At 39.6% G+C, this 27,929-nt stretch overlaps 1 protein-coding gene across 1 annotated transcript; it reads left to right on the top strand.

Moving 5' to 3' along the window:
• The first annotated feature begins 879 nt into the window (after positions 1-879).
• Positions 880-27,929, top strand: LOC115823662 (C-type lectin domain family 4 member M-like). Its single transcript, XM_030787697.1, has 7 exons — positions 880-949; positions 1,334-1,517; positions 1,854-2,179; positions 23,221-23,253; positions 27,307-27,431; positions 27,517-27,623; positions 27,782-27,929. The coding sequence occupies exons 1-7, from the start codon at positions 880-882 to the stop codon at positions 27,927-27,929; spliced, it is 993 nt and encodes a 330-aa protein (XP_030643557.1).

Below are 27,929 nucleotides of genomic sequence, written 5' to 3'. Positions count from 1 at the left end.
ACTTGCATTTGAACAGTGTGAAAGGAGTTGTTAAGTCAGACAATAAAAGTAGCAATAAAAATAAAAAATAAACACAGAAATATATTACAAAGGATGTTCTACAAGCGAGTCAGTCTATAGTCTATAATCCTGGTAGAGTATGTGACACAAGGTTTAGAAATTGTTGGAGAAGAATTAAAAAGCGACAGAAGAGAATTTATGTTTCTCTGGTGCCTTTGTGTTATTTTATGTTAATGTAAAACTAATGGTGCGTGTTCTGTATAACAGGGATATTTCAGTGAGAATTGTTCTAATATGCTGGGAATTCACCGATCTTGGCTGTAGAAGCGTTATGTTCTGGTGCTTTTTGGAAGTCATGTGACTTCCTGGGATCTGAATAACCCGCTGACATTGTGGTGAAGATATAAATACCTTAAGACTTTCTAACCTCAGTGCAATGTCCATTTAAGGTCATTAATAGAGGTCATTAATGGCCATTTGGAATCTCTAAATGATTAAGACCTTCAGTTGATTAAGTAATGTAGTGATATACATTAACAACAGTAATATACAATAAAATTGCCTTAGAACATTATGGGATGTAATTTTGCTAATATAATTTCTATTGTCTAGTCACATGATCATGATCACATGATTGTATATCCGTGGTCCAGCATTCTGAGGGAGGTCTAATTTAAGTCATCTACCAACCGAAAAGTCACACAGATAGTCAGAGGTTGTAGAGTACAGACAAACTCATCAGAGCTGATTTATATTTCACTGTATCATCAGCATTAGGACAGAATGGAGTTGACTGAGAGAACATATGTCAGTACAAGTTTTGTAGAGGACAAAAGACCTGGTCCAGGTGAGAGTTGGAACTCTTATAAAGACAGAGACATGAATGTGGAAACCCTCTGGACTCCAGGGACAGCCATGTCCAGAAGACACCTGGACTTTCAGAACTCAGGTAATTGCTCTCTCTCTCTCGCTCTCTCTCTCTCTCTCTTTCTGACACACACACATAGACACCAGACCTTCAGAACTCAAGGGATCGCTCTCTCACACGTCCCTACATGCAGTTGGCAAAGCCAGACTCCAGGATAGGTTTAAGGGGGGTGATCTTAGTTAACTACATAATCAAAACACACACACACACACTTACACACACGCACGCACACACACACACACACACTTGCATGTTTCTTTAAGCACATATGTACACACTGAAGTGTCTTATGTTGATCTACGTATCTGAATATTTAATGTTTCAATAATTAAAGACAATGTCAGGACAGTACCTTAACAATATTGCTGTAAAATAGATCTCTGTTGAAAACTCTCTCCCCTCCAGGAATCAGCAGTGCTGGAAACAGATGTTACAGACTGACTGTAGTGTGTCTGGGGCTGCTGTGTGTTCTCCTGCTCGGGCTGCTATGTGCTCTCCAGCTAAAGCTGTTTATCAACAGACACCAGTTAGAAACCAGTTACAACAACCCGACATTACAGAAAGACCAGTTACAGACCACTAACAGCAAGCTGACATTACAGAGAGACCAGTTACAGAGCAGTTACAACAACTTGACATTACAGAAAGATGATCTACAAATGAGATATAATGTACTAATATCCCAGATGCACCAGTTAAATACCAGTTACAACAGCCTGATTTCAGAAAGAGAGCAGTTACAGACCAGTTACAACAACCCGACATTGCAGAAAGACCAGTTACAGACCACTAACAGCAAGCTGACATTACAGAGAGGCCAGTTACAGACCAGTAACAGCAAGCTGAAATTACAGAAAGACGATCTACAAATGAAATACAGTGTTCTAATATCCCAGATGCACCAGTTAAATACCACTTACAACAGCCTAATCATAGAAAGAGAGCAGTTACAGACCAGTTACAGCAACTTGACATTGCAGAGAGACCAGTTACAGACCAGTAACAGCAAGCTAACATTACAGAGAGACCAGTTACAGAGCAGTTACAGCAATCTGATATTACAGAAAGATGATCTACAAACGAAATATAATGTTCTAATATCCCAGATGGACCAGTTAAATACCAGTTACAACAGCTTGATCATAGAAAGAGAGCAGTTACAGAGCAGTTACAACAACCTGATATTACAGAAAGATGATCTACAAACGAAATATAATGTTCTAATATCCCAGATGGACCAGTTAAATACCAGTTACAACAGCTTGATCATAGAAAGAGAGCAGTTACAGACCAGTTGCAACAACTTGACATTACAGAGAAACCAGTTACAGACCAGTAACAGCAAGCTGACATTGCAGAGAGACCAGTTACAGACCAGTTACAACAACTTGACATTACAGAAAGACCAGTTACAGACCAGTAACAGCAAGCTGACATTACAGAGAGACCAATTAAATACCAGTTACAACAACCTGATATTACAGAAAGATGATCTACAAATGAAATATAATGTTATGATATCCCAGATGAACCAGTTACAGAGCAGTTATAACAACTTGACATTACAGAGAGACCAGTTACAGACCAGTTACAGCAACCTGGCGTTACATAGAGATGATCTACAAATGAAATATAATGTTTTAAAAACCCAGAAAGACCAGTTACAATCCAGTCGGACTAATGAGAAACAGCAGTTGCAAAAGGAGAGAGATGACATGTATAAATTACTGGGTGTCCTGGGTGAGTAGTGGTTTTGACTTTAAGTTATACAATGATGACACAGTTACGAATGACACCATTAATGGGAGACTGCAGTAAAACTACACTGTTCTTACACACATCTTGCTGAGTGCTTCTGTCAATTTTTTATAAAATACAAAACATTTCATTCACATGACCGTCTGTTGAAGCTGGATAGACTTGACATTCGTATTATATCTCTGTTCTGAAAAGAAATAATGAGAGAAAAGAGAGAGAGAAAGAGAGAGACTTTTTCAGCAGTGTATTGGTGACTTATGTCCTTCCTAAACCAAAACAGGATGGAAGTACTTCAGCTCCAGTCTGTACTACAACTCTACTGACACAAAGACCTGGAGTGAGAGCAGACAGTACTGTAGAGAGAGAGGAGCAGACCTGGTCATCATAAACAACAGAGAGGAACAGGTGAGGTACAGGGAGAAATAGGTGTGGGGAGGGAAGTATTGTGAAAATGATGGCAATAGTTTATTGTAACTGTGTGTCATTTCAACAGGAGTTTGTCTATAACCTGAGAAGTGGTGACGATAGTTGGATTGGTCTGACTGATGAAGAGACAGAGGATGTTTGGAAATGGGTGGACAGCACAGCACTGACCACTGGGTAAGAAGATCTCTGCATTTAACTGAGAACTGTCAGATCATGAGACATTTAGGCCCCGTTTACACATGGTTTTAAAATGCCTCTTAGGTGATCAGCTCACAAGTGGACAGCACTAAATACAAGTGTAAACAACCACCAAAACGCATCGTGATCCGATCACTCAAATCACTTTCCGAGGTGGTCTGAGATGCATTTGACTACATATCGTTTGTAATGTAAACGCCAGCCCATCCTGATGTGCCCCCGATAGAGAGTAACATAATAACTTTCTATTGAAAGTGATGTAGCAGTAACAAAATCTTAACACAAGTGGTCAGCTGTACACATTTGGAGACGCATGACAGACACGGGTGTAAACGCCGATGTGTCTCGTCTGTCCACTTGTGATCCGATCGGTCAAGATGCATTTTAAAACCAAGTGTAAACAGGGCCTTAGTCACTCTTCTCCGTACGTTTCACCATATGTGAAATATGATTGAATGCGTATCAAAATGTGAAATACAACTGTCACTCTGATAGATATAATGATTCTTTGTGTCGTGTCAGGTACTGGAGTAAGGGTCAGCCTGACAGTTTTCTAGGAGATCAGGACTGTGTTGCTGTTGACCATGAATCTGGTCCTTTGGAGAGCTGGAGAGACCGAGGATGCCGGTGGAAGACCCACTACATCTGTGAGAAAACAATGGAGTCATAAAAATGATGATAATAATTTCACAAGAAGAAGAAGACACACATACACACGCACACACGCACGCACGTTTGAGGAAAAACTATTTTCTTCAAACAAAAAATAAAAGAAGAAGAAACTACTTTGTGTCCCTTTTATGAATAGCATTGTTACCCTTGAATCCCTGTTCTGTTTTCGCTCTAGGGGTTTTCCTTCAGTGGTTTCTAATGCTTTCTCAGGCACTGAGGGTTGTTTCAGTTCTTCAAATAAAGAACACTCTCTCTCTCTCACACACACACACACACACACACACAGATAGTGAGTGTTCATGTTTAGTTTCTTGCTTTCACGCTCTCACATACATGTACATTAGCATATTTTGGATAAGACAAAATGACAATATTAAAAGATTAACACCCCATCCACGTGACTGTTAAAATATACATAAAGATGGATTAAAATTTACTTATGTTAAAAAAATCATTCTCATTCTCACTTCAGTGAACAAGTCTTACAGACTGGCTGCAGTGTGTCTGGGGCTGGTGTGGGTTCTGGTTAGTGTTTTAGGACTACGTGTCGCTGGACTCCAGTCATAAATCAGTTACAATGATGTGCTGAAAGGGAGAAACAAGTCAGTTACAACTGGATTTCAATAATCTAACTAGAGGGTCAGAGGAGCTGCAGACCAGTTATAGTAAAGTGACTAGAGAAATAGACCAGCTAAAAACTGCTTTGACTAACAAGTCAGAGTTAGAGCTTCAGAGAAAATGTCTTAAACTGAGTGAGTAAATATTTTATTTTGGATTTGTCTGTAGCTAGTCAAACACCTGTCTTTGTGTAAAGAATGAGAAAATATTCTGTCCTATGCAGAGGGGGGGTAGTCATATTTTCCATTTGCTTCTGCTTCCTTATTTTTTTAATTTATTTATTTATTTTCTGACTGGAGTGGCGAAACTCATGAATCGGTGACTTCTTATATTAATTTTTAAACTCAAGTATTGCAAAAATCAGGCTCTGGGAAAGAACATGTTCATTTTGAAAGAGGAAGAGAGATCTTAAGTTTGCAGAAAAAGATTGTTGTGTAAGGCATTTAATAGGTTCAAAGGTGTTCTACTGGTCAGATTTAAGTTTTGACTGTACAGTGGTACAGACCGAAGAGATTTAGAGAACATTCCAGAAGCATGTACTTAACTGTTTACACTTTGTACTGCGTAGCTTTACAAATAACGGAGAGAACTTATTTTTCACACTAGCTATGACAGGGAAAGAAGAAATCACACAACCCAACAAAGAGAGAGAGAGAGAGAGAGAGAGAGACAGAGAGATAGACAGAGTTTTCAAGTTGACTCACTTAAGCTGAAAAGCAGACTGATGGCTTATCTTTAATCGAACAATTCTTCCCACTTTTTTTGCCCTCATTCCTACACACATGTAACTAATACATTAGATTAGGCCTGAATACTTTGTCCGTGAAGGGGAAACTACGTTCAGTGTTGGCTGTGTCATTGCACAGAATGGTTTAGCAGTTCCAAGTTCACAAGATGGATTCAACAGATTAGCTGACGAATATGTCAAGCAAGGATAGATTCTTCAGTTCCAGTCTGTAATATATCTCTACAGAGAGGAGTAGTTACGCTAAGGGATTTCCATTTGATGTTATCACTGTGTGTCAGTTCAAAAGCAGTTTGCCATCAGTCTGAGAAGAGGTGATGATACTTGGATTGGTCTGACTGATGATGTCACAGAGGAGGTGTGGAAATGGGTAGAGGGCACAGCGCTGACCCCTGGGTAAAAAGATCTCTGCATTTAACTCTGATCATGAGACATTTAGCGACTTTCTCTCAACACGCTGATTTGGAAGAGAAATCGATTTAAGCCTATTTTCCATGCTCTTCGGTGAGATACTTTGGACATAATCATTTGTCAAATGTTTAAATGTAAGTGTAATGCACAAGACAGAATACATTTATTATATAAACACTTGCTCCCTGTGTTGTATCAGGTAGTGTCTTAAAGGTCAACTATAAATTTGGTCCTTTGGAGAGCTGGGGAGATTACTGATGTATTGGTGAGAAGAAACTATTGAAATGACTGAAGTTATCTTGACAAATGCATATACACACATCTTTTGGATTGAAATACAGTAACGAAGATTTTAAAACATATCACAGAGGGAAAACAATAAAACTATGTCTTTCACATCCACATGCACTCATTAATTTCAATTTCAATCCATTATGTCAGTTTACTGTCAGTCCCACTGAATTGAACATGAAAATGTTTTATAAACCACCCAGTCAACAGCAGTCAGGCAGATTTTCTTAAGAGAGTTTTACCTTAGTAATAATAATAATAATAGTAATAATAATAATAATAATAATAATAACAATAATAATAATGATATTTATTTAGAGCCCAATATCACTATTTATAGTCTCAAAGGGCTTTACATGTCTATAACAAAGTCAAATCAAAATTATATCATGCATAAGTTCAAGAAAATAGATAAGTCTTTAGTTTTGTTTTAAAGGTATTGAGAGACTTTGCTTCTCTAACTTCTTTAGGTAAACCATTCCAAAGGAAGGGAGAGCGGTAGGAAAAGGCTTGGTTGCCAGCGGACTTCTTTTTAACTCTTGGAATGACTAATAATCCAGAATCTTGAGAGCGCAGAGTGCTAGGTGGGTTATAGGGTGTAATTAAGCCAGACAGGTAGGAAGGCGCAGGCCCATGTAAAATTTTATATGTTAATAAGAGGACCTTAAAATCTGCCCTTGCATGAATTGGGAGCCAATGAAGGGAAGCCAGGACAGGGCTAATGTGATCAAACTTCTTCGTTCTGGTCAGAATTCTAGCAGCAGCATTCTGGACCAGCTGAAGACTATTGGTACTAGAGGCAGGCAGGCCAGAGTAAAGAACATTGCAGTAATCGAGGTGAGACGTGACGAATGCGTGAACAATGGTTTCTGCATCAGCCATACTTAGAAAGGGCCTAATTTTAGCAATGTTACGGAGGTGATAAAGGGCAGTTTTGGTTGTGTTCTTGATATGAGTGACTAGCGAGAGACTAGAGTCAAAAATCACACCAAGGTTCTTAGCTGAAGAGTTTTTAGAGATGATGCAGTTGTCAAAATGTAGAGTTAGATCACTAAAAAGATGCTTATGCGTAGGGGGACCAATGACCAGCATTTCAGTCTTGCCTGCGTTAAGCATCAGGAAATTTGAAGACATCCAGCCCTTAATAGCACAAAGATATGCCTCAAGGTTAGCCAATTCAGAGCGCTCATTATGCTAGATAGGTAAGAAAATCTGAGTATCATCAGCATAACAATGGAAGTTAATGTTGTAACTACGAATAATGTCACCCAAAGGCAGCATGTAAATAGAGAATAGAAGAGGGCCAAGGACTGATCCCTGAGGAACACCATAGTTAAGCTTTTGGTATTCAGAGGTCACATTATTATAGTGGACACACTGCTTTCTCTCAGAAAGATAAGATTTAAACCAAGAGAGCGCCAGGCCACAAATGCCAATTTGGTTTTCCAAGTGCTTTAACAATATAGTGTGATCGACTGTGTCAAATGCTGCACTCAGATCAAACAGAATAAGAACAGAGGTAGCACCAGCATCCATGGCTAATAAAAGATCATTAGTTACTCTAGTAAGGGCGGTTTCAGTAGAGTGAAAACACCTGAGGCCTGACTGAAATATCTCAAACAGACTGTTAGTGTAACGACCTCGCCTCCTCCCTCGCTAGTCTCAGCCATTCCGCGATCAGCGTCGCCGGTCTACTAATCACCGGCCTGATCTCTCATCCCGCACACCTGCCTTCACTTAGTTTTCCCATCTCACCTCTCCCTATTTAAATCCCTCCGTCGGATCAGTCAGTGCGAAGTCTACACTTCCCTGTGTCCTCTGAGCCGTCTGTTTGGTGCATGTTTTGTATTCGTTCTGGTTTGGACCTGAACTCTCCTTTTGGCTTTGTAAAGTTCCTTTTGTTTATCGATTTGATTAAAAAAACCTGTTTTGCCCGCACTTGCGTTCCCTGCTTTGGTCTTGCCTGACAGTTAGAGGACATATGGGCTATCAGCTGAGCAGCTACAATTTTTTCAAGTATTTTAGAAAGAAACAGGAGATTAGAGATCGGCCTATAATTATTTAAGGCTTCAGGGTCAAGATTTGGTTTTTTAAGTAAAGGCTTGATCACGGCTTTTTTAAAGGAGGAGGGTACAATACCAGATTTAAGTGACGTATTTAGAGTGTTTAGGATTGTTGGGCCAATCCTAATCCTGGTAGAAAATGTGTGGAAGATGTTATTAAGGAGATAAATTTCTCTCACCTTAAAAAGTGAGAGAATCCAGCATCTCTATGCTATTGTATATCAATCCCTAATGGTGCGCATACTATTATTACAGAGTATGTAAGTGAATAGTGTTTTCATGTTATGATTGTCACTGATCATGATTGCCTAAACCACTTTTAATTCATTGATGGTGATGTCACTTCCTGAGGTGAGTGTGATGTGATGTTCTGCTCTGATAAGATTGAGAAACACTCTGTCACTTCTTCTTTCACTGGGGTGAACCAAGTCCAAAAGCAAAGGTACATGCACATACAAACCAAAGCCTGAAAAAACTCAACTCTAGAACACTTCGTTTTTGTTAACACAAAAGTTTCATTTGAATCAAATATTTCAAAGGTATACAGTACAAGTGATGAAAAGAGCTTAAAGAACCCTTGGTCTTTCCAGAATGAATATTTAACAGCAAGTGCATTAGAGCTGTGCAACACCCTTGAAAGTGTACGTATGTGAGTGAGTAAGCATACAAGAGTGCGTGTGCATGTTTTATCTGGCATGTCTTTCTCAGGAAATTACACAAAAACACACTATACAGCAGGAAATGGAAGGGTTTATACAACCAAATGAATGTCTGACTGATGATTTTCACTTTTTAATCAGTGCAGTTGCAGAAGAGGCCAGGAAAAGGGTGGACCAGCACATCAACAATTAACTCTGTTCATACATCATTTAGTTACACTTGTTGCTATTGATGAATTTGCCCTGTTTAACATCATTGACATGCATGTTTTAGCTAGCGTGTGTGTGTGTGTGTGTGTGTGTGTGTGTGTGTGTGTGTGTGTGTGTGTGTGTGCGCGCACGTGTCTGTGATAGATAGATAGATAGAAATCAGCCCAAAATTATTCCAAACAGTGGCTCACTAAGCTCTTTGGTTTCAGCCATGACTTGCAACTGATTAGTAAATGACTAGAGAACTACTGCATGATCTGTTCTCAATTTATAGTTGATTAGAATGCTCTAGAACATGGTAGAAATTACCAGGACCATTTGGAATGGTATAGGAGCTTGCATTTTCTCAGAAATTTGCAGCAATTTCAAGGGGTATGAATAATTTTGAACATGGCATTTTTAGTAATTTTACATTTAGTAATTTTACATTTTTACATTAATGTAAAAGAAAAACAAAAAACATAGAAATAGTTCAAATTTATCATTAACATCTCTGACACACTGTCCTACTGTCTTCTGTCACTTGTTTATGTCATTTCCAGCCAGATGAAACTTATTGGCCAAATAAAAACTCGTGTAAATCCAAATTTGGCATGAGAGTGAATAATTGGGCTTAATTATATATATATATATGTGTGTGTGTGTGTGTGTGTGTGTGTGTGTGTGTGCGTGTGTATATATATATACATACATACATATATATATATATATATATATATATATATATATATATATATATATACACACATAGATACATATATATATATATACACACACACACACACACACACATATACATACATATATATATATATATATATATATATATATATATATATATATATATAATATCAAATAAGTGCAAAAGAAAGGCCCACAGGCTCTGGGTTCACAACAAATTATAATAAGAAATTAAAAATAAAAAATAACACATTTCCATTGTGAGTTTTATGCAGGTCGTTTGTGATGAGGAACTATCTTTTGCCAGTTCTGCTGTAATTGCATCACTCTGAGTGAGATATGTCGCAAGTACATCACAGATGGTTGGAGTAGATTTTTTTTCAATGAAACTTTTTCCTGAGATGAGTTTTAGGTTCAAAATGACCTGGTTCAGAGATTTTATGCTAATGCGCAGTATGTCTGTAATTAGTGGAGACCATAGTTATTTGTTACAGTGCTTACTACGGCCAGATGAGTGGACGACGCATAGTAATTTACATAACAATTTTCTATGCCTCTTTTCTTAGGAAAAAAACTTCTGTTCAGTTAATAAGGCCTCGTCAGTTCATGGAATCAGCACAAATCTTTGTCTGGTTGGCAAAAATTTACAGAATATATTGAATGGCCCATAACGTCTTGTTTTTTAAGCAACGGGGGAGAAAATAGAGCAAAATGTATGTAAGTCACTCTAGGTCTCCCCTTTCTTAGATTAAGACTAGACAGACTCAAGGGTGAGAGAACACACTCTGATGAGTCACGTATGGGCGGTATGTGGTGGGGGGGGGGTTGTTTTTTTTTCTGAGACAATCATGTAAGATATCTCTCTTAAGACTTGTCTCAAAACGCGGTTTTACCGTGAAAGTCGGTGGCGCATGTAAACTTCAGCGTAACTTCAGTATTAGTGGAACAGGATGGAGGTGCAAAGGGGCAGGAATGTCAGATCGACCGCTACTGATACATGTGGAGGTGAGATGATTTATGAGGACATTTATGCCAATGAAGAGATGCTCCCTGTCCGAAGAGTTCAAACACCCATAAGCAAAACAAACAGGCAAATATCAGGTAAGCTTCCAGTCAGACATGCAAGCACACACACACGCGCGCGCACACACGCACAAACAAAAACAACACACTGCTGAGTTGTTCTTCCAGTCTGACTGTTGAATTTAAAAGTAATGATAGATTCAACATAATGGTTAACTCTGTCCTCAGGAGACAACACCGCGGGGAGAAGATGCTACAGACTGGCCATAGTGTGTCTCGGGCTGCTGTCTCTGTTCCTGCTGGTTGCCGTCATAACACTGTGTACTCTCACTGGTAGATCCAGCAGTAATGAACAGATTATAACCCAAATGGCTATTGAGAGAAAACAGCTGCAGAAGGAAAGAGATGAGCTGAAATTGCTGAAATCCCTTCTTAATCTTGGTGAGTCTGGCATTCAGTCACAAATGTTGACTGTTTAGCATTGTGGTGTGCTTACTTTTCATTTATGGTGAGGGAGTCAATTGAGAAAACAGGGCTGATTGTGGTCTTTAGCTAATTTTTTTTTTTACCTGAGAAATATGTGTGTGCAGCCAAACTGAGCACACGTTGCATGTGGCCGATTCATTCATGGTCCAAGCAAATGTGTGGTACTTACATACATCTTACCTCCTCAGTCAGTTTATCAAATGCAAATTTTTCAGCAGTGTATTAGTAACTTATGTCCGTCATAAACCAAAACAGGATGGAAGTACTTTCAATCCAGTCTGTACTACATCTCTACTGACAAAAAGAACTGGTTTGAGAGCAGACAGGACTGCAGAGAGAGAGGAGCAGACCTGGTCATCATAAACAGCAGAGAGGAACAGGTGAGGTATAAGGAGAAAGACAGGTGGGGTTGAGTGGGATGTGCTGATGGAAAGCGTATATTATAACTGGGGGTCATTTCAACAGGAGTTTGTCTTTAACCTGAGAAGTAATGACAGTTCTTGGATTGGTCTGACAGACAAAAAAAAAGAAGGCCTCTGGAAATGGTTGGATGGTACAGCACTGACCACTAGGTAAAAAGATCTCTGCACTTATCTCTGGTCATCAGTCACTCTTTCTCTGTACATTCCCCTATACATGAAATATGATTAAATGTGTATGAAAACAGCTGAAATAATACTTTAATTCTGATAGAAATATTGATTTTTTGTGGTATTTCAGGTACTGGCGTAAGGGCCAGCCTGATAGTCAAACAGGAGATCAGGACTGTGTTGCTATTGACCATGAATCTGATCCGTTGGAGAGCTGGAGAGACCAAGGATGCTCGTGGAAGACCTACCGGATCTGTGAGAAGTCAATGAAGTTATAACTCTTAATACTTAAGTCATAACAACTAGGATTCACACACACACACACACACACACACACACATGCACGCATGCACACACAAACACACACAAATATTCTAGATGGAAACACAACAATGTCATTATCTTTAATAATGCTCTTGGGTGCATTATAAAAAATATATATGTGCTTTTTTACACCTTAAAGTTTCTTCTTATGAATCTTCATTACACGGAGATGAGATAATGTGATGTTTGTGTAGTACTGCAAAACAGCTGTGAAAACAGCTCTGGAATAAGTTAGAGAGGAGACTCATGGGTAATGTAGTTTAGAATGTTTGTACAGATTCAATAAAAACATACATTAATCAACACATTTAAACTCTCCATTATCTCTTCCTTTTCTCAATAAATTTTCATGTTAACACATTTTTTTGTATAGTAAGGAAAGTGTATTTGAAGAAGTGAGAACTGCAGAACTGCATAGTCAACTCAAAAGTAACAAGAAGAAAACCCCAGACACCATTAAATACATTACCCATAAAAAAAAAAAAAAAAGAGAACGATATCTGTGAATTTATTAAATTCTCGTTCCCTCATTCCAGTCATCACTTTCTGCACTAGAATTGAGTTTGAGCCGTGCTTAAAGTTGATTGTAGAAGTTCTCAGTTTGTAAGTTCTGCTGATTCAGTCATTCTCTCTTGTAAGAGAACATATGTGTATATTTTCCCATGTATGTCTGCATTATTCTGGAATATAAGACAACTAATAAGCAAAGTTCTCCTAATATACTATCATTTATGCACATATTAAGTAGACTTATTCTGCTGATGATTAATTAGATTTGTAGCTGAAAACAAGTTGACCTCAACTTGTCATTGTAGCTTTATATTACACACTGTATTCCGGCCCCCCCACCCCAACACACACACACACACACACACACACACACACACACTCCCTGCTTTTTAAAACTTCATTTTCATTGAATTTCCCCCATCTGATCCTCTTTTGTCATTTTAAGTCATCCAAAATGGCTCCCTCTTCGGGATGTGATTCGTATCAGAGTCTAACAATCACATTATTGTTGTAATCCCACAAGTGAACAACAGAGGGAGCAGTAGATCTTGTTCTTAACACATGGCTGATAAGCGCTGACGGAAAACACTGACGGAAGAGGAATCAGCTTATTCTCTGTCTACCACATGTACTGTCCAGTTTATGATAAAAGTTCTCCACTTCTTTTGTTTGGCTTTCTGTATGGGTGGAAATAGTTGACAAAATAAAACAGGTCAAAATGTTTTGTTGACAGGTTTATCTCACCGACATTCAACACAGAGCCGCACAGGTCATCAAAACACTCACCCTCTCTCCCCAAAATCTCCTGACCTGCCCATTCACATGTTCTACATTAGACCTTCACAAACCAGATTCAAAAGGCATGAGGATAAAGATCTGGAGACATAGATTTGCAGAATAATCAACGGCATTAAAACACTGAGCCTTTTTGTGGACATACTGAATGGTGGAAAAGTTTTTTATGTTTGTTTGTTTGTTTGTTTGTTTTCTTTGTTTTAGAAGTAAGCTCTGCGGAAGCAGATTTAAACAGATACCACAACTGAAAACAGAAAAAAACTGTCTCTTTTGCTTCTTTGAATGTGGTAAATCAGTCTCCCAAAAAAAAACAATTTCTCCAGTGAGAATATTTTTAATCTGAAAATGGCAAGTAAAGTTTGCATCAGATGGTTGTGGTTGTTACATATGCCATCTTGCACAGAGAACTGGAGACTGTGGAGTTCTGATAAACTCATCACAGCTGACACACGCTTCACTGTAACATCATTTTTATGCAGTAGAACAGAATTGAGTTTAGTGATGATATATATGCCAATACAGAGCAAAAATCCAGCTGAGATGAAAGTGGTGATCAGGTCATCAAAACACTCACCCACTGTCCCAGAAAGCTGTTGATCTGTTCTTTCATTTGTTCTACATTACACAGAGAACTGGAGACTGTAGAATTCTGATAAACTCGTCCCATGATCACTCTCCCACGATTCATCACATCTTCTCTTTGTGGTCTCTGAGACTTAACACCTCTCCATAAGGAGACTCCTGATTTCCCTTAGAGTCTACTAATTTAACACCCAAACCAACCAGGGAGAGGAGTTGGAAATAATCTTCTACCAGCCTCCCACCCATGAACACTGTCCTCTATGGTCATGCGGTGGCCTGGCCAAACCAAACGTACCGACTCAGATTCAAACCATAGTGCTTATGACCATGGTCCTTATCAGTGGCTAAAGTGAAGTGGAACTGGCCGTCTGCATTCAGCACCTGGTCAGTGACAAGGCTTAAGGAGGAAACCCCCGCAGGTCAAGGAGAAACTGTCTGCCCAATTACCAGACGTCAAGGGCTGGCCTCCAAAGGTTCATTTTCCCTTCAGTCTGTGTTGTGGTGGGTGGGTGGAGGCACTACCATGGTACACATTTATTTATTAGTGATAGACATTCTGATATTCAGATTCATTTATCTTTATTGTCTGAGGTTCAATCTTCTGTACTGGCTCCATCACGTCTTGAGATCTGAAAAGAACAGATCAGTGGGATGTTTCATTTCAAAATCAACATATATGGTCATTAGAAACACTCTGGAGGCTCATTGGTTCAGATCTCACCACAGTTTCATGCTTCATGGAGCAAAAATAAGATGCACTTTCAAACGTTGCAACTGTATACGCCACCAATGTAGTTGTCCAACAGAATCATAGAGTGATATCAAATTTGTGTCACTGATGGTGACACTAGCCACCTTCTTCACGGTGGCTCAGTGGTTAGCACTGTTACCTCACAGCAAGAAGACCCTGGGTTGGAATCCAGGCAGCCCAGGGTTTGAATCCTCACTGTGTGGAGTTTGCATGTTCTCCCCGTGTTTGCTTGGGTTTGCTCTGGTTTCCTCCCACCATCAAAGATATGTATGTTGAAATTAATACTCCGGTCAGTGACCTTGAGCAAGGCACTGGCAAAAGACCTGGAGTTGGCACCGACAAAAAGACCTGGAGTTGGCACCGGCAAAAAGACCTGGAGTTGGCACCGGCAAAAAGACCTGGAGTTGGCACTGGCAAAAGACCTGGAGTTGGCACCGGCAAAAAGACCTGGAGTTGGCACTGGCAAAAGACCTGGAGTTGGCACCGGCAAAAAGACCTGGAGTTGGAACCGGCAAAAAGACCTGGAGTTGGCACTGGCAAAAGACCTGGAGTTGGCACCGGCAAAAAGACCTGGAGTTGGCACCGGCAAAAGACCTGGAGTTGGCACCGGCAAAAAGACCTGGAGTTGGCACCGGCAAAAAGACCTGGAGTTGGCACCGGCAAAAAGACCTGGAGTTGGTCCCCGGGCACCTGTGCTTGCCCATTGCTCCTCGCTCCCAGTGTGTGTGCGTTCACTGTTCCAGTGTGTGTGCGTTCACTGTTCCAGTGTGTGTGCGTTCACTGTTCCAGTGTGTGTGCGTTCACTGTTCCAGTGTGTGCGCGTTCACTGTTCTAGTGTGTGTGCTCACTGGTGTATAGAAGCGGCATTTCACTGCTCACTCCTCTAGTGTGTGTGTGACCAATAAAGTACTTCTTCTTCTTCCTCTTTTTCTCAGTTTAAGCATTCTACTGTATGATAGAGGAGAACATTTATGACACCGTTAAGGATCTGGATACCAAGACTCAGGACAAAACATCAAACAACCATCCAAGACAGACTCAAATCACATTGTAAGAGTGGACACACAAATGAAATTTTATATAGTAGGGCAAAAACAACAAGAGAGAAAAACAGAGAAGTCAAGTTCAACCAGATTACAGAAACAAAAATGGCCAATGACAATTATATTAATTACAAGTGAATATGTTTATATGTTTATATTAATTACAAGTGAAATTCATTTAAAAAGTGACAGCATGACAACATGAGGTGACGACATGACAGAACTGAAATATTTTTAGTTTTTAAATATTCATCATTTTGGCAGTGCCTAAAGCTTAGGAGCACAACTGGATGATACATAGTGAAATCTCTGCTTGAGAGAAGATAATATGCAGTAAGAAAGCTGACACTGTATTTGAGAGAAACAAAAAAAGAAGTAAATTGAACACTAAACTAAATTAAGTTGCAGTAATGGAATTTTACTGCGATGGACTGTCAACCTGTACAGGGTGTTACCCCGCCTTTCGCCCAGTGAGCACTGGGATAGGCTCCAGCACCAACCACAACCCTCATTAGGATAAGCGGCTCAGAAAATAAATGAATGAATGAATAAATGAACGGATAATGGCATTTTACTCCACCATGTGATGACACAAAACCATCTGAATTAGATTTCGTAGTTTTATTTTCCCAGTTTCTTCAGTTCATTGAAAAATGGTGCTGTTACTACTTTTAAACAAAAGGCCTGTGATTTGTATAAAGTGCTGTCAAGCACAGCCCCCTAGTGGCCAGAGTATTAGTGTTACGGGCACCCCAGCAGTGAAGCGTCATCTGATTATAATGTTGACTGAATATTAAAACAGTGATTTGTGTAATGATGTTTTCACTTTGTGTCATATCAGGATTTCATTAGTAGTTTGAACAATAGGTGTGACTGCTATTCTTGGATTGGTGTAACCAGAGGGTTGTATTGGTGGAAATGGATGAACTACACAAGACTCATCTGTAGGTAAGAGATTAATGAATCGTCTTCTCAGTTTATTGGATTATATCAGAAATACAGTAAAGAGACTGACTGTCGGTGTTGTTTTATGTACTGATATAAAAATGAACCCAGCGGTGGATCAAGTGCAGACTGTGTTGTAAATATGAATGGATATGACAGTCTGAGTAGTTGGTATAACTATGGATGTGATTACACATTCAGCGGGATATGTGAAAAAAAAGACTTTTCTACTGATGTCACCTAAGAGAGACGTGAATGCTATTCTTGTATTTCTCATAGATGTGTGTGCTGTGTCTCTGTGTCATTATTTGTGCTCAGTTTGACTCCACTTATTTGATTCTATGGTGAACAAGCACTTAGACATCATTTAAATGTTTCTGCTGAATATTTATTTACTGTTTTTTAATAATTTTTGAGAATGTAAGATTTAGCCTTCATTTATATGCGAAATTTTAATTGATTTTGTGTGCAGTTTTGTGTCTGCTCCCAAAAAATCACAGTCATTATCACTGTTCATCTCAATTCTGTCTGGGGTAAAAGAACCTTCTCCAGCATTAATGAAAAGTACTATATTAACAGGTTATTATACTCGTACTGACTGGTTCGGGTTAGATTAGGAGTCAGTACAAACTATCCAGTTCTCTCACAATATCTGTCATGTGTTATTCGTTATTTTTAGTGTGTGTATGTAGACATAGCTTATTAGGCATTCCTGTGATCCTGGTAAAGTGTTGGTTCCATGTCAAATAGTATACACTTCCAAACAAAGACAATGATATTCTCTCAAACTGTAATTTGTTAGTGAGAGAGAAACTGTTTTAAGTGGCTAAAGACCAGCACGACGCTTCTCTCACTGCCTCCACCCAAAGACCAACGACAAGACTGTTTTAGGTCACTAACGCAACACTCCACTCAGTTATTTTTTCATGCAGCACTTTAAACTCCCTAACTGCCCCCTTGTGGACGAATGGTGTAGCTACACATAGACATGATCACTGAATGATGACATATTTTTATTCTCACATGATCTATGCTGGATAACGACACGAACAACAGGTTTCAAGGCATCCAATGAAAATTTAATTCAGGAGGATTTAAAATAAGGAATTGCTGATTATCATTTTTGAAAAAGTCATGGAGGGATGTGGAAAGTTATGAGGATTTTGTCTTTGATGAGAAATTTATTCAGCATCCGGTGGTAAAAGAAAACACATGTCATTGGCCGTAAAATACACAGAATTTCTGCATTGTCATACACTGGGACTTTAAGTACTAAAGATTTTAAGTACAAAAAGAAAGAAAGAAAGAAAGAAAGAAAGAAAGAAAGAAAGAAAGAAAGAAAGAAAGAAAGAAAGAAATCTACACATACACAAAATACTCATTTGTAATTTCCAAACACAAAAAGTGAGCTTGGCTTTGTCACACCCCCAATCTCTATCTCCCCCTGTTTCCGCCAATCAGCACTTAGCTTCACGCCAGGCACTAACCACCTGTTCTGTCACCTCACTGAATGATTAACACTTACTGTTCTGTCACCTCACTGAATGATTAACACTTACACCTGTTTCTTGTTCTTTAGTCTCATTCAGCATCTAGCCCAGACACGCCTCTGTTTCACTGTGGATGACAGGCCTTTCAACTGACTTGGTTCTGTAGAATATTTTGACAAAGAAAATTACAAGAGAGTGATATTACTCAGTCGTGAATGTTTATTTGTTTTCTTCATTAACATGTGACTTGTCTCAATCCTTTCCTGCGAATGGAAATACTCAAACTCCGCTCCATACCACATCTCTATGGAAAATAAGGTATGGAGTGAAAGCAGACAGGACTGGAGAGAGAGAGAGAGAGAGAGAGAGAGAGAGAGACAGACCTGGTGATGATAAACAGAAGAGTGAAACAGATTAGAAGGAGAAAGAAAAATAAAGGTGGATGAAAGGCATTTATGATGGTAAAACTGATGATGTCACAGAGGGGGTGTGGAAATGGGTGGACAGCACTGACCACTGACCACTGGGTAAAAGATCTCTGCATTTCATTCAGGTCACGAGACATTTAGTCACATTTTGTCTCAGAGTGAAATGCAGAGATCTTTTACCTAGTGGTCAGAGACAGAGAGAGCGAGAGAGAGAGGAGGTTAAAGGACAGAGAATTTGTGAGTGTGTGTGTGCGTGTGTGTGTGTGTGTGAAGCATGTGCAGTGCTGTTGATGACTTAGAGTAACTGATGAGGTCTCAGATCTGTCAAACTTCACTGTGCTGTCTATCACGGATAATGACTCATAAAAGTACTCAGGGCTTCGGTACCCACAATCCCTCATTCTCTGCAAAGTGACCAAAAGAGCTTGAACCTGTTAGTTTCTAGTATAGCTTTATAATGGAGTTCTGCTGTGATTCATATGTTGCTCACATTGGTAAACAGACCACGAGATACCTTAAAACAATATATTGCTCATTTTCACATTTTCAACACAGGCAACTAAAAAGTTGTCCTGTGAACTTTTTTGGTTCACTTGTAATTAATGAGGTTTCAAGCGTTTCAGTGTTCCCTGTAGATGCTGATTATAGCACATACAGGGTATGTGATAAAAGTATGTGATATTGCAGTTGTTTGTAACTCGTATGTATCCGTGACACTGCACACTTAATCTCCACAGTTTCAGTTTCCTCTTTAATCAGCAAATCATGGTTTTACAGTCAGAGCACCGTCTCACACCTACTCTCACACCTTCATACAGCTGTAGCAGCTTAATGCATGAGTGGACACACACTGCATATTTGACCAGATGAAAACTGCTGAATGTTTCCTTGGTTATTATATGATAGTTGTTATTGTGTAAATCATATGAGTAGTTTTAGGATGTAAATCAGACTCATCTGTACTATTATTAAAATGAAAGATTGAGCTCAACATTTTTTGAACACATCTTGAAAAATGTGTAGTTGCAGTGGTTTTTCATTTTTTTTAACTTTTTATCAGTAAATTAATCGTCATTAGTCATTCATTTTTAAACTTTCTCAGAGTCAGTTTCCTGTTTACTCAGAACTTTATCTGATCAGTTAACATCAGTCTCAGTCAGACAAGGTTGAGACTGCAGAGTTGGTTGACAGTGGCTCAGGTTAAGTGTCAAACATAATGGAGATGCACATGGATGAGAATATTTCTGACGCCTCTACTGATCACAGCACCGAGAATCAGGGTAAAATTTCACGCAAACGTCCAGGAGCGATTCCACGCACAGGTAAGGTTATACGCACATAAATGTGCACATGGTTCATGTACTTCAGTTATGCAAGCACAGCCAAATCTTACAGTCAAACAAACCAGCTCCAGTCGCTACCTTTGCTTGGCTATTCACATATATGACATTGGTATGATGCAGTTTAATGCAAAGCAAATAGTGGTAAAAATGAGCTAAAAGTGAGCAAATTGAAAAATTAAGAAAAATGGAAAAACGGAACAAGTGTAGGTCCATGAAGTGTTGTGTGTTGGCTGCTGATGTCTCTTTCACTTTGTTTCTGGATAGAGTTTAGCAGCGAGTGTCTATTTAGCTACTCAGTGATCAGGTTTGGGCAAGGATAATTTAAAAGGATACTTTAAAGTAAAGGGTATTTTAAAATCTTTCCTAGTTTCTCTCAAAATTTCTGATGGGCGGCAAACACTGAACAAATTCGATGGAGCATTGATCTTATGTCACGAGTGGCTGTTGGTGTGTAATACTGTCGTCCCAGCTTTGGAAATTCCTAAAAACAATCAGCCCCCTCCACATGATAAATCAACTTTTATGACCCATAATCGAAAAAAAAGCCTATAGTAAATAAAAGCATTCAAACAGAATGTATATTAAATGTTTTTTTGTTGGCTTGCTTGTTTGTTTGTTTGTTTTTTGCTTTTTTGTTCATTTGTTTCAGCATAAACACTTAGAAATAGTGGAAATAGCAGTTTGTGTGTGTGTGTGTGTGTGTGTGTGTGTGTGTGTGTGTGTGTGTGTTGAAGGATTTCGCATCTACAGACTAACTGTTGGCTGCCTTGGAGTGTTGTGTATTCTCCAAGCAACTCTCAATGTTGCCCTTCGTCTTTACTGTGAGTCAATGCTCCTTGGAATATGTGATATTAAAAATGACATTTCCCTGTGCATTGAAACCTATAACAGTTTATATAGCATTACAAAATTTATGAAATCAGTTTAGTGTAGATTGGGACAGATATGCTAATACAGATAGTAGATCAGATCTCTATTGAAATTCGAGATGTTAGAGTGTTTCATTTTTATTTATGCCGCTTCATGATAACAAAAGTGATATTTCGTCTCAGTTATCACTCAAGGTGACATGAACCAAGTGCTAACCTGTAACAACATAACAGAAGAGAAAGACAATCTACAAACCATCTGCCACAAATTGATTGATGAGATACACAAACTTCAAACCAAGTACGGGAACCTGACTGAAGAGAGGGACCAGTTACAGAGAGAGAGAGATGGACTCCAGTCAACAGTTTCTCAACTGGGTGGGTGGATATATATAGCCTTATTTTCACTTTCATTTTATAATGGATAACTTCTTCTCCATCTCATTGCACAATTTTACAACAGTTTGCACTTGGTTATGTGGAAAGTAACACTAAAAACAGAGATGTGTTTTTTTTTTCTTTTTCAAAATGAACAATAGCATTATTTAATGGATAATATCAAAACAATGAGTACCGAAAAAATCAACCCAAGGTCCAGTGGTCAGGAAGAATATAAAACACAATAAGTTAAACGTTTTCTTGGATGTTGGAGAGCACAATAAAGTTAAATATGTTTGATACAGAAATATCAATTGGGATAACTTTTCAACTGGAAATGTTTTGGATTTGAGAGCAAATTAATTACAAATGGTATGAATGTATGAATAGGCAGAGTAATTCAAACAAAATGAGAAACAGGTGAACTCAGAAGGCGGGAAATAAACAATGGCAGGAAGTAGAACACAAGTGAGGGGCGGGGTCAGAATCACAAAGAAAACCAAAACAAACAAAAGCACATGGTAAAACAAAAACACAGAATGACCAGCAGGAGGCCACGGAGTGACAGTCCAAGTGGAGGTACTGACAAATTATGTGTAATACTGAGCAATAAATATAAGACGTAATATGTTAAATTATAATGTATAAACAATGTTCCAAAATATGATCTTCTACATTTATCAGCTTCTTTAAGAATTAGTTTTCTGGGTTCTTCATTGCTGATTTGGGATTTTTTCACAAATGCCATCTTCATTGACAATTGAATCTATTCCAGAAAGTTGAATCAGTTCATCTGGACACAATGTTAAGTGGGAGAAATGTTTCGTCACTCATCCAAGTGACTTCGTCAGTCTCAGCTGACTGCAAATGTTCCTAACCTTGTAAACAGCACAGTTGCATAACGACCGAAACCAGCACATTTGCATTATGAAACTGGCGAACAATATCATCTGCAAATTGCCGTGACCATTACTTTCAATGGCCGCATGTACTATTCACAGAGGATTGGGGAGTAGCTGCAATCACAGCATTGTAAGCTGGCAAAAGATGTGCTCTTAGACCTCCTCCTCGGTTCAGGGATGGTCGTTCCCTCTTCACATAAATGGCCTCTTTGACTCCCTATTCAATTCAGTATTTCTCCCTATCAAGGATATGCACATCCTCATCCTTGAATGAGTGGGTGTGGAACGCAGAGTCCTGGCCTGATGAGATAGCTCTTCTGTGTTGGCCATGCGCTTCGCCAGAGTCTGTTTGGTTTCCCCAACGTATGATTAACGGCAGTCCTCCCGGCACTTTTTTTTTTTTTTTTAAGCCCGCCACCATCCCCTCCAACATGGGAGTCACATCGTACTTTTCTCTCTTCTTTTTTTTTTTTTCCTCTTGTTTCTTCTTATAAATTTTATTGTGTACAGAGGAGACAGGTGGACAGGCAAACGAACAAACATGCAGACAGACAGGTGACATACTGTAGAATGACAGACAGACTGGTGAACAGGTAGACAAGGAGACAGACAGAAGGACAAAATCAATGAAAGGTAATAAGGGAGTGAGGGAAAAAGAAGAAAAGTAAAAAACAAAAAAAAAAACAAAAAAACAACTATACGTGGGACAAGACAGAGGACTGAAGCTGTGATGGGGGAAGCAACGCCAATAATTGTAATATGGAAACAGTTATAATAATAGTAACAACATTGATGACCATAATACTAATAAGGATAACAACAATACTGACAATAATACCATCATAATACTAGTACTACAGTTACTACTACTGCTAATAACAATAATAGTGATAGTTTCTTTGAAGTATGCGTGTGTGTGTGGGGGGGGGGGGAGTTAGCTAGCAGGCAAATTCAGTGAATCTATGAAAGGGGCCCAGATTTTTTGAAAGTATAAGTTTTTGTGTTGGAATGAAATTCTTTCCATGGATATGTGGTCTATGAGAAGGTTTAACCATTGTGTGATATTTATTGTGTTTCTTGTTTTCCAGTTTAAGAGGATAGTTTTCTTAGCAATTGCTAGGGCGATGAGTATGGGTTGGGGGTTTTGGATTGGTGGGCTGATCACAGAGGTATCCCCGAGCAGACAGAGGGATGGAGAGAGCGGGATGTTACAGCTCATAAAAAGTGATATTCTGTCAGTAACTTGTTTCCAAAAGTTGTAAGTTGGTGGGCACAACCAGGTAGAGTGGAAATAATTGTCTGGGGTGTTCATTGTGCAATGTGAGCATATGTCTGAATCTAGGAATCCCATCTTATACATCTTGTGCTGGGTGATATGTGTTCTGTGGATTACTTTATATTGTATTAGTTGAAGATTAGTATTGTTTGTCATTGTGAAAGTGTTTCTACAGATTAGAGTCCAGAAGTCTGCATTGGTAGAGAGTGACAGGTCTTTTTCCCAGTCTTGGATGGGGAGGGAAATTGTTTGGTCAGAGGATGATATTAGTTTGTATAATTTGGAGATGGTTTTCTTAGTATTATTTATTTTTTCCATTTCTTCCACTAGTGGGGGTGGATGTAGGTTGTTGTTAGTTTTATTAATTTTGGATTTTAGAATGGATTTTAATTGTAAGTACTGAAAGTATTGCTCTTCCCCTATGTTATACTTTTGCACCAGGTCCTGGAAAGTGATGAAGGTGTTATTCTGAAAGATGTGTTGAAGCTGTGTGATACCTCTTTGTTTCCAAGTGGTGGAGTGGAGCGGTGATTTGTTGAGTGTAAAGTCCGGGTTGTGCCATATTGGGGTGTCTTTACATGGTGACACTGTGAATTTAAAGATTTTATTAATTTTCCACCAAGCTGTCAGGGTTGTTGAGATTACGGTATTTTTGAAGCAGTCGTGGTGTTTTATGGAAGTGCTAAGGAATGGCAAGTCGGAGATTGAAATTTCTTTGCATTCTGACTGTTCTATTTCAATCCATGGGTTATTCTGTTGGTTGGGATGAATCCACTTTGAGATATACTGTAGTTGATTAGCCAGGTAATAATAGTAGAAGTTTGGTGCTTCCAGTCCTCCTTGAGATTTGTGTTTCTGTAAAGTTGCTAGTTTAATCCGGGGTGGTTTATTTTTCCAGTAGAATTTAGTTGTCATGGAGTTGAGTGAATTAAACCAGTTAGTAGTGGGTTGAGTTGGAGTCATTTTGAAGAGGTAGTTCACTTTAGGTAGTATGGTCATTTTTATAGTTGCTATTCTGCCATTTAGAGAGAGTGGTAAATTTGTCCAGCGGTTTAAGTCATTTTCTATTGATTTTAATAGTGGAGTGAAATTAAGGCGAAACAACTCTGACAGCTTGGCGGAGATATTTATGCCTAGATATTTAACATTACTTGAGGAGGTGAGGGGCGTGTTTTTCGCTGTAGCGTATGAGTCAACACCGCAGATGGGTAAAATTGTTGATTTTGTCCAGTTTACAGTGTAGTCTGATATTTCAGAAAATAAATTGATAAGCTTCATGGCTTCTTGCAGGGAATTTGATGGGTCTTTGAGGCAAAGCACTATGTCGTCTGCGTAAAGGCTGAGTTTGTGGTGTGTGTTGGGGGTTTGAATTCCTTTGATGTTGTTGTTTTGGCTCCCGGCACTTACCCACGTACGCTATATTGCTCTGCTGTGGGCCCGATCCTTGGGGTGGGTCAATCTCTGGTGCAGTGTGTTTTGGGGTTTGAAAGCCACCAAGACACAGTGTTTGATAAGTATGCGTCTCAGCTGTTCCGACTTTCCTGCCACATACGGAATCACCACTGGTTTAAGCTTAGACAGCAGCTTAGACAGTCCTTCTCCTTTCTTCAATCAGCTGCTGCACTGTTTGGACATCTTCCCAGCTTTGACAAAAGCCCAGTTAAGGTAATCACACTTACCCAGGGCCTGCTTAATGTGGGATTTCTCCCTTTCCCTGGCCGCTGTGTCAGTGGGGACGCTGTCGGCTCTGTGGTGCTAATCTTAACCTTAACCTTACCCTAACCTGAACTACTTTATGCGTGGTTTGATGGTACGCATCAACTTTCAAATGTCCGCCATCACCAATTGTAATTTCACAGTCTAAGAAGACTAATCAGTCATTTTTAACATCCTCCCTTGTGAACTCCATGTAGCTGTCCACAGAGTTGACGTGATCAGCGAAATGTGGTACGTCCTGAGTTTTCACCCGTCCACATATCTGAACCAATGGCTAGGTGGTGTCCCTGAATAGGACATCAGAGCCCTCTTTCCCACTTCCCTCAATAAACAAGTTAGCAGCTATAGGTGAAACTGGGGAACCCATAGCGCGGTCATGTTTCTGCCTGCAGTACCACCCCTTGTGTGTGAAGTAGGTGGATTGAAGACACAGCTTCAGGAGCAGACACACTTGGTCAGTGTTAAGGGTGGTCCTACTGTTAAGCGTGGGGTAGTCCTGTAATGTCATACGGACTATCTCCACCACTTCAGCAATAGGAACACACGTGAGGAGGGACATCATAAGGCCATCGACATCATGAGACCATTGTTTCATCCGCCTCCGTAATGACGTCCCTCACCTTATGCACAAAATCCATTGTATTCTGAATGTGATGTACAGTGCTGCCTACCAGCAGGTTAAGAATAGATGCCAGAAACGTAGAGATGTTGTAAGTCGCTGAGTTAATCATTCTAACGACAGGCCGTAGCGGCACGTCCTGTTTATGCATCTTCGGTAAAACATACAGACTAGGTGTAGCTTCCCCTGGGTATAGCCTATGGTACAAAATTCTGTCAATAGCATTGTCCTGTTGTGATAGCTTCAGATAATCTGCCACCTTTTTCTTATAACCACTACTTGGATCTCGTCTCGGAGTCTCAGTATTTATGTTACTAATTAACGACATAACTTTCTCATGATAGTCTGTCTGGTTTAATGAAACAGCGCACTGACCTTAGTCTGCTGGAAGGATGATGATGTTATTGTCCTTACTGACAGCTGTGAATGCGTTCCTTTTGTCTCTGCTGATTTTGGACGGCAGCGGCTTCACGTTGCTGAGGCAGGCTGAAACAGTTGCTCTGCTTCCAGGTCCCCGATGTTGTTGTGATGGATTGCGGATTCCGTGGCTGTGATCAGTTCCACTAGCAGGACTTGCCTCGGTGTGACGGCAAATTCCACTCTTCGGCAAGGATGTCATTGTCCGCCCGGGTGGGTTGTCTGTAGGACAGATTCTTCACCCTCTTGTCCACTTCGCTGGCGTGTGTCTGGCATCCGTCTCTCTGCCAGACGTTGAGGGAGCCGTCCGTAGTCTGCCGATGTCTCCGGCGTGCAGCAATTAGATCGAATTTTGTTGGCCGCCTGATTTTTGACTTTCCATGTTGTGCTAAATGAGCCCTCTCCATGAACTCAGTCACCTGTTGGAAAGTGGTCTAGTCTAGGCGCAATGTAAGTCTCTGTCAGATCTGCTCCTCTTTGGCTTTCAACGCGTTGATGGTAAAATTAGTTTGTCTCACCTGTTCATTTAACAGCTGACTCTGTGCCTTCTGGAGGATCTTGCTAGTTTGATGGCCCTTGAGCGAAGATTTCATTAGGAGGCTCTTAGGTGTAATCCTGCTCTATCTGCATCTGAGGTGTAATTGAAACCTTGCTTACTTTTCATTTGTGGTGGGGGGAATCTATTGAGTAAACACAGCTGACCGTGGTCCTTGTGTTTTTTACGGTAGAAGAGCTACAGTAAAGCTACACTTTACAGTGAATATCATGTGTTTAGCTAAAGAAACTAGTAAAATGTTTTATTGGGGCAACCTCTCGAAACAGAGTTTGCTTCAGTTGCCATGGAGGAAAAAAAAGAGGGGTGGGGGTGATGTCTCTGCACAGCGGTGCCTAAGTCTGGTTCTGAGAGTTTGCTGCTCTCATCCATTGGCTAATATATATAGACACACACACACACACACACATACATTTGTTACCTTCCATTACCTGAGAAATATGTGTGTGTAGCCAATCAGAGTACACATTGCATGTGGCTGACTCATTTAAGGTCCAAGCGAATGTATGGTACTTACATACATCTTACTTGTGCCTCAGTCAGTTTATCAAATGCAAATTTTTCAGCAGTGTATTTGTGACTTCTGTCCTTCATAAACCAAAACAGGATGGAAGTACTTTCAATCCAGTCTGTACTACATCTCTACTGACAAAAAGACCTGGTTTGAGAGCAGACAGGACTGCAGAGAGAGAGAAGCAGACCTGGTCATCATAAACAGCAGAGAGGAACAGGTGAGGTATAAGGAGAAAGACAGGTGGGGTTGAGTGGGATGTGCTGATGGAAAGCGTATATTATAACTGGGGGTCATTTCAACAGGAGTTTGTCTTTAACCTGAGATGTAGTGTCAGTGCTTGGATTGGTCTGACAGACAAAGAAAAAGAGGACATCTGGAAATGGGTGGATGGTACAGCACTGACCACTGGGTAAAAAGATCTCTGCACTTATCACTGGCCATCAGACATTTAGTCACTCTTTTTCTCTGTACATTCCTCTATACATGAAATATGATTAAATGTGTATGAAAACAGCTGAAATAATACTTTAATTCTGATAGAAATAATGATTCTCTGTGTTGTTTCAGGTACTGGCATAAGGGCCAGCCTGACAGTCAAGCAGAAGATCAGGACTGTGTTGCTATTCACTATGAATATGATCCTTTGGAGAGCTGGAAAGATATAAGATGCCAGTGGAAGACCTACTGGATCTGTGAGAAGTCAATGAAGTTATAA

The sequence above is a fragment of the Chanos chanos genome, chromosome 11 (assembly GCF_902362185.1).
Source record: "Chanos chanos chromosome 11, fChaCha1.1, whole genome shotgun sequence".
Lineage (NCBI taxonomy): Eukaryota > Metazoa > Chordata > Actinopteri > Gonorynchiformes > Chanidae > Chanos > Chanos chanos.
Note: the sequence above shows the minus strand (reverse complement) of the source record. Positions and strands in the feature narration are given on the sequence as shown.

Coding starts and splice junctions, on each gene's coding strand:
- LOC115823662 (XM_030787697.1), top strand. CDS start 880: ATGAATGTGGAAACCCTCTGGACTCCAGGGACAGCCATGTCCAGAAGA. Junction 950..1,333: donor CCTGGACTTTCAGAACTCAG/GTAATTGCTCTC, acceptor TCTCCCCTCCAG/GAATCAGCAGTGCTGGAAAC. Junction 1,518..1,853: donor TTACAGACCACTAACAGCAA/GCTGACATTACA, acceptor CACTTACAACAG/CCTAATCATAGAAAGAGAGC.